At 43.9% G+C, this 15,762-nt stretch overlaps 1 protein-coding gene across 1 annotated transcript in view; it reads left to right on the top strand.

Moving 5' to 3' along the window:
* The window catches only part of PRIMA1 (proline rich membrane anchor 1), a gene marked incomplete at its 5' end in the record, with an annotated part of 44,867 nt that overhangs the window by 15,236 nt on the left and 13,869 nt on the right, over positions 1 to 15,762 (top strand). Inside the window, one exon of the mRNA XM_010141890.1 lies at positions 10,131 to 10,260. Within this exon, the coding sequence (XP_010140192.1) occupies positions 10,131 to 10,260 (130 nt within the window). The remainder of the gene's footprint in view (positions 1 to 10,130; positions 10,261 to 15,762) is intronic.

Genomic DNA, 15,762 nt, shown 5'->3' with positions numbered 1-15,762 from the left:
TGTTCCTTTGAGTTAATTATGGCTGTTAATAGATCTGGCTTTCTGTGCTGCCCATCCTGCACCCTTTTCCCCCTGACTCTCTAAACGTGTAACAGTGTCCGTCCCTTTGAGGAAAACAGCCTTAGGAACCCATGGTGCTGTGGGGATCTTGTATTTTATTGTAAGTGCTGGATTTAATCCCTTTGGCACTGCTTTACTCTTTGGAACTCTCCTGTGGAGCTTCCTTTGTTTCTGCTTCTTAGGGGGGGAATCAAGTGTGAAGCAGCAGCAGGGCTGGAGCTGCGTCCCAGCTGTTGTGCCTAGGAGCTGCAATGCCAAAACACCTCCTTGCCGGCCATTTAAACACTATAGAATCACAGAATGGTTTGGGTCGGAAGGAACGTTTAAAGCTCATGTATTCCCACATTCCTGCCATGGGCAAGGACATCTCTTACTAGATCAGGTTGTTCAAAGCCTGATGGAGCCTGGCCTTGAACACTTTCAAGGATGGGTCGTCCACAACTTCTCTGGGCAAATATGTACAAGCATACAGCAGTGCATGTGCCACCATCTTGCTTCTCTAAGGTGGTCTGCTCCCAGTATCTCCTCTGCATCATTTTGTACCTCCCAGAGGGCAGAGGCTGTAGCTGCCGTTGATGTGCCAGGAGGGGGGCAGTCTGTGCCCAAAGCCCTCCAGCCAGCAGCTAGATGGGTTTGGTTATCATCATGGCTTACCATGAGGCAGAGAAGTTGCCTCATTGCAGTTGTGGCCAAATCCATTGTATCTTTCTTCAAGGTTTAATCATGCATACACACCACTGGCAACAACTCCAGGGGCCGCTACCAGCTCATGTGGTTGAGGCTGGACATGCTCGAACTCCTTCTGTCTTGGATCCACCGTAGCTGAAATCTGGGAATTCCTCTACCTTCTCCTCCCTGAGTCTGCTCACACTCTTTGATCTGTGTTTGCTGCGCAGTCTGGAGGCAGTGCAGAGGAGGATTATGGCCTCTTTCAGGCTGTCTCTGAGTTGGTGGCCAGTCGGGGATGGGGCTGACCCAGCCCCCAGGGCTCCTGGTATCGGCATTGCCTTTGGCATTTGATGTGATGTGCTCCTGCATCTCCCCTTCAGCAGTTCAAGTGTGGCTGGGTGTGTTGTCTGCAGGCAACAACTGTGAAGGGAAGTTGACAAGGTGATTTTTTGGACCTGCCAGGGAGACAGCAAAGTGCATCCATTCATATCTTATAGCTCCTATATCTTTGAAATTAATAATTTCAGACACACACAGAGGTGTCCCAAATGTGAATGTTTGCTGTTCAGCTGATAAAAGAAATCTCAAGTGTGGGGAAGAGGAAGAAGAAAAAAAGGAGTTGGTAGAGTTTCTCACATATTCTGTCACCAACACTTACTAATAAATCCTGAGGAGCCACCCAGAATGCAAACATACTTAACAAAACTACTGGCAGCAGTTTCTTTTATATGGATGCATGTGTGTACCCCTTTATAGACACACATTATATATATCCTTTCTACATGTATAAGTGAGCGTTTATACACATACATACACACATACACGTGTATGTGTGTGCAGGTATGTATATACATATATGTATGCGTTTATATATTGTGTATGTGTATTGTATATACACACAAGCACCAGGGAGTTCCTCTCACAGCACACAGAAACCTGACATGGTTAGAGAAGCCTCTTCTTCATCTGTCAGTAGAAAAGGGAAATCCTTCCTTCTGTGAGCCTGTCTCTGCACCTGATCACCAGCCTGAGTGTTGCCTTCTGCAGGCGGCTGTGGTCACAACGTGAATGTGAGCTCATGTTTCCCTCCAGCTGTGCACAAGCCCCAGGGCCTGTGTGTCAGAACAGGCATGAAAGCCTGGCTTTCTGCCCTGGGAGGAGGCACAAAGACCCCCGTCTCCTGGTCAGCCTCCTTTCCCTCATCCTCCCAGGAAATTTTCCCCTCAAATCCAAGAGTACGGATGTTACTGTTCAAAGGGAATGTTTGCTTTGCCTATTCCTGAAATGCATTTTAGAATAACAGCTAAAGATCTGTATTTGTATCAAGATGTAGCAGTACCGCAAACTTAATTAGAAAGCTCTTTTGAAGGATTTTCCTGTGACAGCTGCCCCTCACTGTGAGCAGCCCTGGGTACACATAGCGTTCCCGCCACGTGGATTATCCAAACACATCTGTAGCAGTTCCTGCGTGACAAAACACAGCAAACAAAGAGGCAGCTCTTGAGCGGACCCTGAGTCATAGAGCTCTCCACATCACCCCAGGTTAGGGAGCGAAACCTGCACCCAGAAAGCCCACAGCCTCCAGGGCTCTGGGGACTGAGCTTCTCGGCAAAATTTGGAGCAGTGCTTATGAGTGTCATCATGCAAATGCTGGGACGAGGTCTTCAGCTGGCACCAGTCTCATGGCTCAGTGGAGTTCTATGAGGTTGCATCACTTGAGCTCTTGGCCCTTTTTTATTAGCTGTCTAAGGCTTCATTCTGACATACAATTAAGTTAATCAGCATTAAGTTAATCGGCACTCACTTTGGGGTGAATTTACACTGCTGTGCTGGGCTGTGAAGGGACTTATATGAAAGTAGACAAGAGACCTCAGGCTCAGCACTGAAATCAGCTTTCTCAAAAAAGATGTTTGCATGTGATGGAAACTCTCCTTGTTTCTCATCTTTCACACAACACAATGCTTATAGACTGTCTCAGCCTTGGTGTCTCTGTGTGTGTAACTGTTCCTTGGTAGGGATTCCCCTCCCAGATCTCAAATTATTTCACATTAATCAAGGGATTCATAGAACTCCTCTATTCCACAGCGGGGTGGCTGAGGCACCTGGCTGTGAAGAGACCAAAACTGGAACAGATTCAACATCCCTCTCCATTTTTAACTGGCCATGGAGTGTCCTGGGAGTCTTTCCACATACCTTGACATCTGAAATTTAAATCTCTGCACGTTTTCTGGGCCTGTTCCTGCATCTCAGTGTGATAATGACTGCAGGAACTAGTGACTTCTCTCTGTCTTGCAAATGGAGATGCCACTGTGCTAATTGTGTGAATATATCAAAATAATAAGGCAAATAAGAGTGAGGATAATACTAGAACCACAAACCCTGCCTTAGCCAGCGGAAACACATAGAGGTTGCTAGAAACACATTGCCTGCATCTCCAATTTCTTTTAAGTTCCAACCAAAACTAAAACACTTGAGACCCTTGGAATACGAGCCTGCCTATAGAATACAATCCAGTCTCACTTCCTAGCAGGCTAATTAAAAGTGCGAGGCTGATTCAGGCAGCCCTACAATAGCAAGAGGAGTGCTGCAGGCATAGAGATGGCAGGGTTTAGCCTGTTGTTAGTATACAGTATTAAAAACAGGCAAATGTCTCATGAGGATGATTATGCCAGCACTCTTGACCTTTCTGAAAGAACAGAAATAAAAGCAGGAGGAAAAACAATAATCAGTTTTGATTTATCTTGAAAGCACTCTTCCTTTTTCAGGCATGAAGTTACTGTTGTTGTAAAGGGGTGAGGGGGGTCACAGTCACCCTTCCATGTCCCGTCAGTGCACCCTCACCTGCTGCTTGGGACTGAGCCTGTAAGTGGATAGACACACTCAGACATCAGCCAGAGACACCTACCCCGACACTGCACGTGGGTGCACGGGTCACTGCCACCCTTAGCATTTGGCTTGGTTTTGGTTTGGTTTGGTTTGCTGTGGTTTGGTTTGCTTTGTTTTGTTTTGTTTAGCTTTGCTCTGTTGGGCTGGCTGCTGGGCAAGAGCCGGTGGAAAGGGATGTCCTGATGCAGGCTCCTTGCCTCAGTGTGGCTGCCAAGGGCTGCGCAGAGACACCGGCTCAGCCAGGCGTAACCCCCATGATGGAGCACTTACTCTCTCCCGACAGTCTTGGTGGTGTTAGCAATTAGCCAACAACCTGTATTGCGAGGGAAAGTAATAACCCTAGTCAAAATAAATGATGGGAGTACTAGATTTCCATAATCTGAGCTTTATAAAGTAAAGCTGTGACCACTAAAGATAACCTGAGGGCGTATCCAAGGATTCCAAGTCCTGTTTCTATATTCTGTCACAGGCAGTACAAGTATGTGTCACTTTTATAACATACACAAAAAGATTTAAGGCTTAAGCCAGAAGATTAAAACAGCTTCATCACTGGTTTTTGGGTTTGGTAGCTCAGGGCAATTTTGCTAGAAATAAATCAGAGCCTTCTTTGTAATTTTATGGAAACTACCTTTCCAGTGAGACAACCTCTATTTTTGTGCCTGGACATTGAGGGAAGCCCTCTGTAGCTAAACTAATCTCTCCTGGTATGCACGTTTCTGACTAGAGCCACATGTGTACCTGCTAACATTAGAACTGGAGCTGTCTCTTTATGCTGAGCCTTCAAAACAAATTTAGTCAAAGAAAACAAGTGTGTAAGATTTTTGTGGTGCTAAAATAGTTTGCTGTATGCCTTTGCTCTAAAAGGACTTTTGCGTTAATTCATTTTTGAAAAGTTGGATCCAGCCACCCACTGTAAGTCTAAATGGGTCTGTTTATTTATTGGATTTATTGAGACCTAGTGCTGTTGGGAATAGAAGGTGTTGGCCTTCTAAGAGTAAACCTAACCAGTATTTGGATTTCGTAAATTTTAAGGCCAAGAGGAAAAAGGCATTGTGCTCATGTGGGCTTTCCAGAGGCAGAGCATTTTTTTACTTAATTCTTACTCTGAATCTCATCTCTTTACCTGAATTTAGACTTCTTTTAGGAAAGATGAAATGTCTACTGTAAACTAATTTTTTCAGTGGAATACTCCACCAGAGCTGATAAACTGTTGTAATGGATAATTACCCTTAATAATTACCCCATTTCTGATCTAAATATGTGTAGTGTACACTTCTAGTGGAGTACATTCCTGAGTTATTTACAAACTCTACCAGTATCCATCACCCTAATTTTGGGAATGGGGGAGTTGCTCAGCAGTGACTTTCTGTTTATAGTTAGATTTTGAGACATACTAGTTCCCTGGCTTTTAACTGGATTCAAATGTGCCACACTTACCTGTGTAGCTTTATCAGAAGTTTTCTGTGTGTTTTGGCAGGATTCCCAGCCAAAACCAGTCCGTCGCATCCTTTCGGTACGGGGGAAAATGCCCCCCTTCTCAAACCGCGACAAGTTTCATAACCCCAGCATCATTTGGAATTAAGTCAAATGTCATACCAAAGCCTAAAGTTATCACACCAGCACTAATAAATCTATTTACCAAACCAGTAATCTCCTCAGCAAATATCTAGGTAGTTTGAGAAGATGCATTTTCCTAAACCTATGCTGTTTAGCATCAATTATTTATTTTAATATTTTGTTAATTGAATGAGATGATTATTTTGGCAGGATTTCTGTCAAGATGGCAGGCTGTGATTGTTAGCTCATCCTGCTTATCTTTAACTTGTCATCACTTTTTCTACGACTTTGCACCCAACAGTGTGTTCAATGTGTAGAAAGACACTTGAGGGCTTAGGAGAAAAAGCGTGTTTTCCCTGAGTTGCTTTGCACGGTGAAAATCACTTTCTCCATTCAGCTGATTCTGAGACCGGTGAAGTGCTGTCAGGAATGAGTCAAACCAATCACACTGTGGGCAGCTGAAGCCGCGTACGTGAGACCAGCAGCGGATGCTGAGGGAGCAAACACCATGGCCTGGCTGGCCAGGCCTCAGCTCTCGGTAGCCTGCGGTGATGGCAAAGGACAACCTGAGCCCAGGGAGGTCCTCCACCCCCCAGATGTACTGCTGCAGATGACAGCAGTACGTGGCTTCTTGTTTCTTTACATGGCAAGGAGAAAGGTGCGGTTTGGTTCTGAACCCATACACCTTTGGGGGGTTTATAACGGATTTGAAAAAAGTGGTACAAAGAAGGAGGCGACCATGAGAATCAAAGTGTTTTCCTGCATTTTGTCAAAGTTTTTGTAAGACAGGTGTGTTGGGTTTGTGTCTGGTGGTGTTTTGGTAGCGGGGGGGGTAGCTACTGACGTGAATCCTGTAAGAAACTTGGAGAAGCTCCCCAAGCTTCAAGTCAGATTCGCCTCTGGCCAAGGCTGAGCCAGTCAGTGCTTCTGCAGTAAAATATTTGAGAGGGGAGAACCTGTTGGGCGAGTTCTAGTGTTTTGAGAGCTCTTTTGTTTTAGAGGGGGATGGGATGTGAGAAAGACATGAGACAACTGTTCAGACACTGAGGTCAGTGAGGAAGGAGGGGGTAAGTGTGTTGCAGCAGCAATTCTCCTGCAGCCCATGGTGGGACAGCAAAGTGACTCCCTGCAGCCCTTAGAGTTCAGCAGCGGAGCAGAATCCCGCCTGTGGCCGTGGAGGACACCACATCAGACCAAGGGCCTGCACCCGGAATAGACTGTGGTGCTGAGGGGAGCCTGTGCTGGAGCAGTCTGTTACTGGGCAGATTGCAGGCTGCAGCAGAGACCCGTGACAGTTGGAGAATTTGTGGAGGACTGTGTCCTGTGGGAGAGACACCACATTGCAGCAGAGGACGACTGTGAGGAGTCGTCCTGAGGAGGAAGGAGTGGCAGAAACAACGTGGGACAGACTGACTACAATCCCATTCCCCTGTGTTAATCCCATTCCCCTGTGTTATCCCACTCCCCTGTGTTGCTGGAGGGGAGGAGGTAGAGGATTGGGAGCAGAGCTGAGCCTGGGAAGAGGCTAGGTGTGGGGGGAAAAGGTGTTTTTAAGATCTGGTTGTTTTTTCTCACAGCCCTGCTGTGATTCAGTCGGTAAATCGGTGGTGGTTCCATTGTTTAAAATTGACTTTGTTTCCCCAAGTACAGTCTGTCTTTTGCCCATGACTGTAATTAGTGAGTGAGCCCTCCCCGGTCCTTTGTCTTGACCCTCGAGCCTTTTGTCCTATTTTCTCCTCTCCATCCCACCAGAGCAGGGAGTAGGAGCAACCAAGTGGCTGTGTGGTGCTTTGTTGCCAGCTGGGTGGACTCAAACCATGACAACTATAAAACATCTGGACATTGGCATTGTTAGTGAGGGACATCTGCTCAGTGTTTTTTATAATAAGCTCAACATCTCCTTAGAGAAGTTTGGGACCCGTGTTTTTGCTCCTCCAGAGAGTGCCCAAGAATGCATTCTTATTCCATGAGAAGTGGCACAGTTGCAAGAGGGAGCTGCAAGTGTCCTCAGCCCAGGATGATTTCTGGTTACTGAGGACATGACACATGCCGGCTCAGTGCCTCCCAGGTGCAACCCATTTTTTCTACACTGTGGACAATGAGCTGGGGTCTAAGACCCAGGCACAGGGTAGAGACCCTCCCCAGCCCTGGGCTGCCCGAGGGAGCAGAGCTGTGAGCCCTATCCTGAGCAGACAGTGGCATCAATGCCTCCCTAACATCAACAGCTCAGTGTAGAACTCACCAAGAGGCACCTCTCTGAGGACATGGTGCTTCCCAGCCATTGCTGGCTCTTTGGGAAGTTCCCCTCTCGGCTGACTTTCTCACATACACACAGAGGTACCCATGTGGACCAGGCTTGGGCATTCCCATCAGCATAAGGGTATTAAAAGCACTTCTGCTCCTCCTCAGAGGATACTGAGGAGAAAAGTATTAAGGATGTAGAAATGCCATGGTGATGAGGGCTATGTGAATGCATACTGAGAAAGAGAGAAAAAAAGCATGCAACTAGGAGATCAATGGAAAAAAGAGTGGACATTTCAAGGGAGAACAAGGTTACCTAGCACTGCAATAATAAGGGGTAGAAATAGAAAAGAATTTTTGAAGCTACGTAAACCCACCAGCCACTAAGAAACAGGTTTTGATAGCTTCCAGAGTGATTTCTTGTGCTTCTTTCTGAGTGTCTTGTCTGGACGAGTGGGGAAGGGAATTGAGCCAGGTGGATTAGGGGTCACCTCCACATCATCAATTCTTATTTTTCTGTCATTAGTAGCTCCACGTAGGCTGTCAGGAGTCATATTCACTATTCAATCCCACATGTATCTGTTTCTCCATGCAAAAATTCTGTGGTAAACCATCAAGGGACACGTGGTGCACACGAATGTGGTAAGTCTTGCTTTATACCCTGTCTCTGCCATTTGTCAGTCTCGTCTGTTGTGCTGAGGGGCAACCCAGTCTCACCTCTCATTTTGCTTTATGACTCTTTTGACTGAGGAACACCAAGGACTAGATAAGGGTAGCCATACTTGCCCCATTTTTTATGGTATCATCTAGTTTTATATGAGATCTGCTGATGGATACGTTTCCTTTGATTTCATTGCAACCTTTTGTGTTTGTCAGGACAACACCAGACAGGTAGAGTTGGCCCTGAGACTCTTTGCTGCTTCATGCAAACATTTTGTCATCTTTGAAATGCCTTCTGTTCTGGAATCTTAGAAAATAACAGTATTGAAAACTAGCAGAGAATATTAAAAACATTAGCATTATCACAACACAATAAATAGTTCCATCACCCACGGAAAACTGACTTGTGCAGCTGACATAGCAATAAAGCAGAAATTCGGTTGCTGAGATAGCCTAGGGGTGGACACATTATTAAAACAGGAGCTAGGAACCACTAGGTTTTCAAATAACTTGATTTTCAGCTTTATTTTTCTCTGCTACAGGGAAAAACCCTATATAAAATACACAGACAAAACCCCCCTCACGATCAATATCTGTACAATAAATTGAAGGCAGTATTTGCTAGACAAGTAGTGATAGCATGTTTTGAAGGCTGATGTGTGTGAGAAAGACAGGATGTCTTATGCGGCACCAAATACTGAACTACCTATAAATTATCAAGCTGTTGGCTTTATTGTTTTAATTGCTTCTTATTGTTCTTTACCTAGTCCTTTTCTAACGTGCTTCTGCAGATTTTTGGGGGTGAATGTTGCCAATTCTTCTATAGATCAGGCAGCTGGAAAAAAAAAATCTTCTCTCAGTAATTGCCTACTTCATATTTGCCTCCTTCAGTATTTAACCTAATGAGTGTTAACCTAAGAGTATGTGTATGTTTTTTCCCAATCAAACACAGGATGCACAGGAGATTTTAGATCACAATAAACAATGCAGATGTGGTGACATATTTTAACTTGGGCAGCTATATGTGATATGCATAACAGAAAGTTCAGAATATAGGATATATCACATCAAACGATTAGACTGAAAAAAAAAAAAAGCCTTTTGCCATATTTAAGTCTCTCCCCTGCCTAACTGAACATGTGGGCTTAGACAGTCCCATTGACTGATTCATTATTAAACTTCATTTAAGGTGACCCAAATTCTCGTGCTGTTTATGTGGTTGCACACACTGTGTTAAGGGTCTCTTCCTCCTCTGCACCACACTAGTACTGCTCATGGCATTGTCTGTTGCTCACCATCCTGCAGGAAGTAAGTGTTCCTCAAAGCGTGGGAAAAAGAATATGGCCCTGAAGGAAAATGTTTTAACTAAATGCCATCAATATTCCTTCTGATGCAAAATATTGCTTGTTTTGAGTGGTATTTACATAGATAATTCTAGCCCTAAATTTCTTAAAGTTAACATTTTTTAATGGTAACATTTCTCAACTCTTCAACTATTTTGAACTATACAGTTCAAAAACACTGTAAAAGGGAAGAAGTTTGTCAACTGTAGTCCTCTAAAAGCAATTAGTGTGGAACGAAATTCCTGTACTTTTGAAACAAATCTTCCTTCCTCGCTCCAAGGTTACAGTGATAGCAGCTGCAATACTGGTTGGTAGGCACTACAGTGGCTCCCCGACAAACCTCCCCTAATGGGGTTTGAAAGCCTACCCTTATCAGCATAACATCTCTCTAAGACTAAATCTGATGCAACAAGAGATGGAAAATGCAGAAGGAGAAGTTTCCCATGGGTAGCAGAGCTGAGCCTTTCTCCTTAACGCTGAGCACCAGGTTGTGGTGATGAAGAGAACTTGGTCATCTCGGGACCATGACAAGAAATATCCAGTACAAAACAGAGGAGCTGATTGCTTGGAAAAAAACACATCCTAAATGTGAAATAACCTCTTTGCATGTTCCTGTGGCCCTGGCATAGTGCTATTACATGAATGACTGAAGTGTATCTGATTATACACTCTTCATTTGGGAGAATTCATGTATTTTCCACGCTCTTGTTACAGCTCCCAAGTCTACCTTTTGTCCCACTGAAGAGACCTGGTGGCCAGGCCTGGTTATTATCATTGCAGTATGCTGTGCCACACTAGTGTTCCTCTTCGTAGTTGTCATCATTTGCTACAAAGCCATAAAAAGGTAAGATTCCAGATGCTTTTACTATGCTTACGGTGATGTGACCCCACAAAGACACAAGACTTGGCTGACTCCCTGTTTTCTTTAAAGGCAAAATGCTTCCTGTAGTCAACATGTGTTTTAACTGGAAAGTCACTTTGTGTACCACATCCTGCTTGTGTAAAGGGTGAGGTTCAATGCACAGTCATGGGCATTACAAAGAGAAAAACTGGAAATGGGACAGAGCCACAGGGGTCAGATCAAAGTAAAATTGTTGCAGTTTTGCTGGGCAATGTTGATAGCTTTGCCTTGGCCCAGTGTAGGAAACACTGTCCTAGCCACTTCTGGTAGTATTTAAAATTTACGTGTGGGATGTGACAGTTTTGACCCAGGCCCATCACTAATTGTAGCATTTCAAATTGAGGCAAGCTCTTTTAACTCAAGCTCTACAGTAATTTGTGTAGTTTTTCATTTGGAGACTCTACTTCTAATTTATTCTTGCTTCAAAATTGTCACCTACAGAATCAAATTTGAAACTTGTCTCTTTTACTGTGACAACCTAAGTGAAGTCTATGTACAATATGGTGTGTAGTAACCATTTCAGCTCACTTTCTTTGCCATAGATGTGCTTGCATAGGCCTCTGGTGATTGAAAAGTATTGATTTCAGTTACATAGAAAAATGGGAGTGGGAACAATTTCTTCACCTAAATTAAATTTTGTGTTTCTGGTGGAAAAAGTCAAAACTTGAACACTTCTGTATAAAGGCTCCAACTACAAGTCCAAAGTCTTGATTTAGAGAAGAAAGTAGGTTGTGGGAATTGTAGCCCAGATGGATGGGTTTTCTTTTCTCCTCTGTTGGTTTCAGAACAGCTCTGACTACACCCCCCAGTCCTGGCTTCATGGTGTCACTGTTTTATACCATGGGGTTCTTGGGCAGGAGCTGTTAGCACAGCCGAGTGACCCAGCCTGCAGTAGAGAGTGCAATATGCAATCCCTAACTCTCATGAGATATTGCAGTGACACCTGAAACACTTTCTGGATTAAATAATTTTTTTTTCAACTTTGTGATTTTTGAGTGATATTTTGGGGGGGAAAAAAAAGAAAAGAAATGAGAATACCTTTCATGAAAAATGTTATCTGCATGCAAAGCAATTGCAAGATTTTTGGTGAGCCTCGGCAGGGATATCACAATGGTGGAGCATTGCACATGCTTTGTGGTTGTCTGAAAAATTTATGCGGGGTTTGAAGGAAAGCATCCATCAAAAAAGGAGAATTCAAATGAGAAGACAGAAGCCTGCATTTAATTTCTTATTAAATTTACATAAGAATCTTTGCTATTCTAGTTTAGCTAAACTGGGTGCTTATTGGTTTTGAGGAGTTGGAAAGCTTTCACTGTAGTGACTGCACTTTTAAAAAATCATCTGTGGAAGACTGAAATTGGAGTCTGGTTGGCTTGGTTCCACAGCGCAGAATCTCTTACATGTAGCTCCTAATCTGCCATTGGCTGCTCAAGGGGATTGGTCCAATTCCATGTGGAGAGTTTCAAAAACAGCTATTGTGTTTGTCTGACTGGTGCCAAATGGTGAATGATTTCTGCCAAGGCTACAAAATACAGTTACAGTTTCCTGTGGGAACAGTAACTCTCCAGGGCATCTTGTTCCTAGCAAGGAATTGCTCTTCAAATCTGCTGTGATGCTGGTAGAAGGGATGAACAGGAAAGAAATTTAAACAGAAAAACTTAGAGCTGCCTTAAAAAGGCTTTGGGAGTTCACATAAAAGTCTCATGCTTAGTGTCAGTGAAAGAGTAATACTGACACTTGATGAAGACACCCGTTATTTGTAAACGGTGTAAATACCAATGTACAAGTCAGCTGCTTGAGCAGGCAGGCAGTAGGCTCAGAGAAAAGTGAAAATTCCTTTTAGATTTTCTTGTTGTTGACATTCACATTACTGACAAACATTAAGCTGAAAACTGCTCAGAAGAGGGATGGACAATTATAAAAGAAAATCTTATTTTATTTTTACAGAGTAACTAGAGCATTTATTTTCATCAATGAGTGCTTCCTACAGCAGCTCTAAAAGGATGCCCTGAAGTGCCTGGCAGCATTCCCCAGCAGTTCCAGTTCCTTGATCCCCTGTAAAAGATATCTATTGATAAATGAAATATGATAAGACACTTCACAACAGAAGCATCTCGGTCTTCAACACAGAGTGTTATCACATATTGTTGCGCTGAATTAGCTTTAGCTAGTGTGAGAAATCCTTCACTATTTTTTTGCTGGGAGGTAGAGGTGGCTAGAGAAAGATTAAGGGGATTAATCTGGGTGATGCTGAAGCCAAGAGTCCCTCCAGTGCGTTCCCTGCTTTGCCCTAGCCTTTCTCGCACCCCTATCCCACCAGCTCTCCTCTACAGTCCTCATCCCAGGCCCTCATTCCTACACATCTCCTGGAACTGGGACCTCTGTCATTGCAGCATCTCTGACAAACCCTTCTCCCACCTCCACAGAAGAGATGCTGAAGAGTGAGAGAGCAGCAGTCATCTGGTTATAGGGTGTAGCAAGAGTTAAATGTTTTATTAGGAAAGTGCAGGCAGAAATTTATTTGCATAGAGCTTGGATGTGTTGTATTAATCCCTCACTCTCATAAGAATCAAATTTGAAGTATAAAGAAAAAGAAAAATCCTATTGTGCTTAAGTTAAAATCTCATTTACTGGTTTCAAAGGGCCAGACCCAATCAAACTCTCATGTCTGCTTTTGTGTAGCAGGAAGAGAGGGAGTGCCTGTCCTCGAGGTATCATAACTCAACTGTATTTTTATTCAGTCTGTACAAAAACTGTTTCTCCTGGGCTGGTTTGCTTTCCATTCTAAAAGCTGAAACTTCCGCATATCACCAATTTTAGGCACTAAAGCTTTTTCTGATGAAATACAACCTAGCGGGTTGGTGCTTCTTTGTATAAAATAAGTCCCAGAACCAAGCAAGCATGCTGGTACCCCCATCCCTGCATCTCCCCTGGAAATACTCAGGTTCTCCCAATATGAAATGTTCGTAAGAAATGCTGGAATCCATTCCAGTCGATGGATTTGACCTCTCTGGTGCACGAGGGATCTGATACCAAAATGTGTAAATCAGTCAGCTTTAATACTCCGAGAACTGCTAGACAGGTTAAACTCTTGGGAGGATACATACCAGGCAATTTTTTTAAGGCTCTTGAAGCAGCCTCTAAGTTTTGTACGTGTGATGCGGGTGTCTGCAGCATTGGACACCGCATAACCGGCACACCAAGTACAGATGTGTGCTGCGGCATAAACCGAGCGCCAGAGGTAATGCGTGATGTGCTCTGCTGCAGCATGGTTACGTGCTGATGGCACGTGGTGATGGCACCACGCCAGCAGTTAGGCAGTGGAGGAACAGCTATTTTCTCTGGTCTTGGTGACAGAGGGGTATTTCTTCTTTTTTAAAAATGTAAATTTTCTCTTAAGAAACTTTTCCATAGCACATTAGGAAAAGAATTATTGGCACTTAGCACGAGCAGTAATCACAGTCTGTGACATCTGTAGATTTCTAGGACAGGCTTTAATCACTGGCTAGGGCTCAGATCCACTGTAAGCAGTGGGACTTTTCTGCTCGTTTCATGGATAAGTGATCTCACAACCAGCAATTTCTGTAACACATAGCAAGAGCAGATGAATAACTGGCTCAAAACTTGGAATACCTCCAGGGATTTCTCTATCATGTCTCTGTAAAAATGTGCCATTCTTTCTTTTCCCCAGAAGACTGTCATCCAGAAGTAAAAGCAGGAGGTCCGTAAACTAGCACAGGCTGGAGGAGTCTGGATCGTTTCATTATTACATGGTTTGTGGGCTTGGGCAAGTGCACTGTGAATGCCAGCAGCTCTAACAAATCTTCATCTGGTGTAAAACAGTTCGGATTCAAAAACAATCAATCAGAGGAGCTGGATTCATTTTAATGAGGTGGCTATCTCTCATAAGCTTTTCTTTTTAATGTCTCCAAGCACCTGAAGAATAAGACAGCAAGACTGGGGGATGTGAAAAGTAAACACCATAAAGAGGATTAACGAGAGCTATTTGATAAATAAGCAGCTGACATGGGGAAGAGAGGGACCTGCAGTATGTAATCCTATTTCTGCAGCTCACTGGTGTGTCAGTGTCTGTGAGGGCAATAAGATATCGAAGTTAACGGGAAACGTAAACCCCCGGTTCCCTGCATAAAATTAAGATGATGGAAGCAACTCTCAAACCTTGAAGGGGAAGGCAAAGCTGAGCATCCTGGTCTCCGTATCAGCTGATGAACCAGCTGTGCAACATGGCAGGAGGTGTTTCAGAAGGATTTCCAACACATGAAAAACTTGTACTTAGTATCTCCAGAATATCCATGTGGTCTGAGATGGCCCATGAGCAGACTGCTGTGCCTAGAGAGGCGACTCCTTGGCTTTGCTAGATTTCAGGTGGGATGGATACCTCTGCTCTCAGATGTACCACAGGGTTTGCTGCCAAAGAGCCTTCTTGCTAAGTCAGCAGAGAAACCAGGCTGATGATAGCAAGGTTTTACATTATACACCTTTTCCTTACTATTCTAACTTTGTCAAGCCACTGTTTTGTATGTATCCCATAGCCTGAGAGAAAGGTATAAACGCCTACATACGCATTTCCTTAAAGAGGCACTGAGTTCACCTTCAGATAATAACTGAATGGAAGAAAACATTGTACTGAAGTAAAATGACAGATAATATTTTAAAAGTCTTAAAATTCATTGCTCAGGTATTTTCTAGGGTACTTAGCAGTAGCCTATGATTTATGGACCCTGTACACTGCAAGGTCTAGTTTCAGCAGCAGGAGCAAGGTTCCAGAAGTTGGTTTTGTTTAACAAAATGATGCAGGTGCTTGTGAGGGGAAAAGAGCATGTCCCATGGTGCAGGGAGGTATGTCCCACTAAGCAGGCCATGGCCCTGCACCACTCCCCTAGCCCGTTCTCTACCAGTCACTCCCCCAAAGAGCAAGGACTCTGTAGTCCTCCACGTGGCCCTTTCCTATGAGCCACTGGGACCAACCACAATCTAAACCAGAACAAACCAAAATCATTATGAACTGCACAAAATAATGCTTTTCAGAGTGGGGAGAGAAGAGAGAACAGTGTCCTAAACTTGCTTAATTGCTGTGAAGTGGGTATTGACAGCATGGCTGATGACAGACAGGTCAAGGTGAACTGAGATTGTTAATCTCTCCTTTTCTCCCTGGCACATTAGAAAGGTTCACAGTGAAATAATGCCTTAATTCTCAGCAGGTGCCCGTAGACACGGTCATTACTCAGAATATAAAGTGAAATAGTTGGTGGAAAAGCTGAGTTAAAAAGTATTCTCTGAGTAGTCACAGTGAAAGGGAGGAGGGAGAAGGTCTGTGAGGGCAAGTCTGTGTGTCTTTGATGCAATTCATTGACGTCAAACCAGCTCAGCTTTGCAAAAGGATCAACCCCTAAGAAGTGCCATTCAGAAGGGAATATGGTCTTC

Source organism: Buceros rhinoceros, unplaced genomic scaffold (genome assembly GCF_000710305.1).
Source record: "Buceros rhinoceros silvestris isolate BGI_N320 unplaced genomic scaffold, ASM71030v1 scaffold5188, whole genome shotgun sequence".
Taxonomy (NCBI): domain Eukaryota; kingdom Metazoa; phylum Chordata; class Aves; order Bucerotiformes; family Bucerotidae; genus Buceros; species Buceros rhinoceros.
This window is presented reverse-complemented; position numbering and strand designations above follow the sequence as displayed.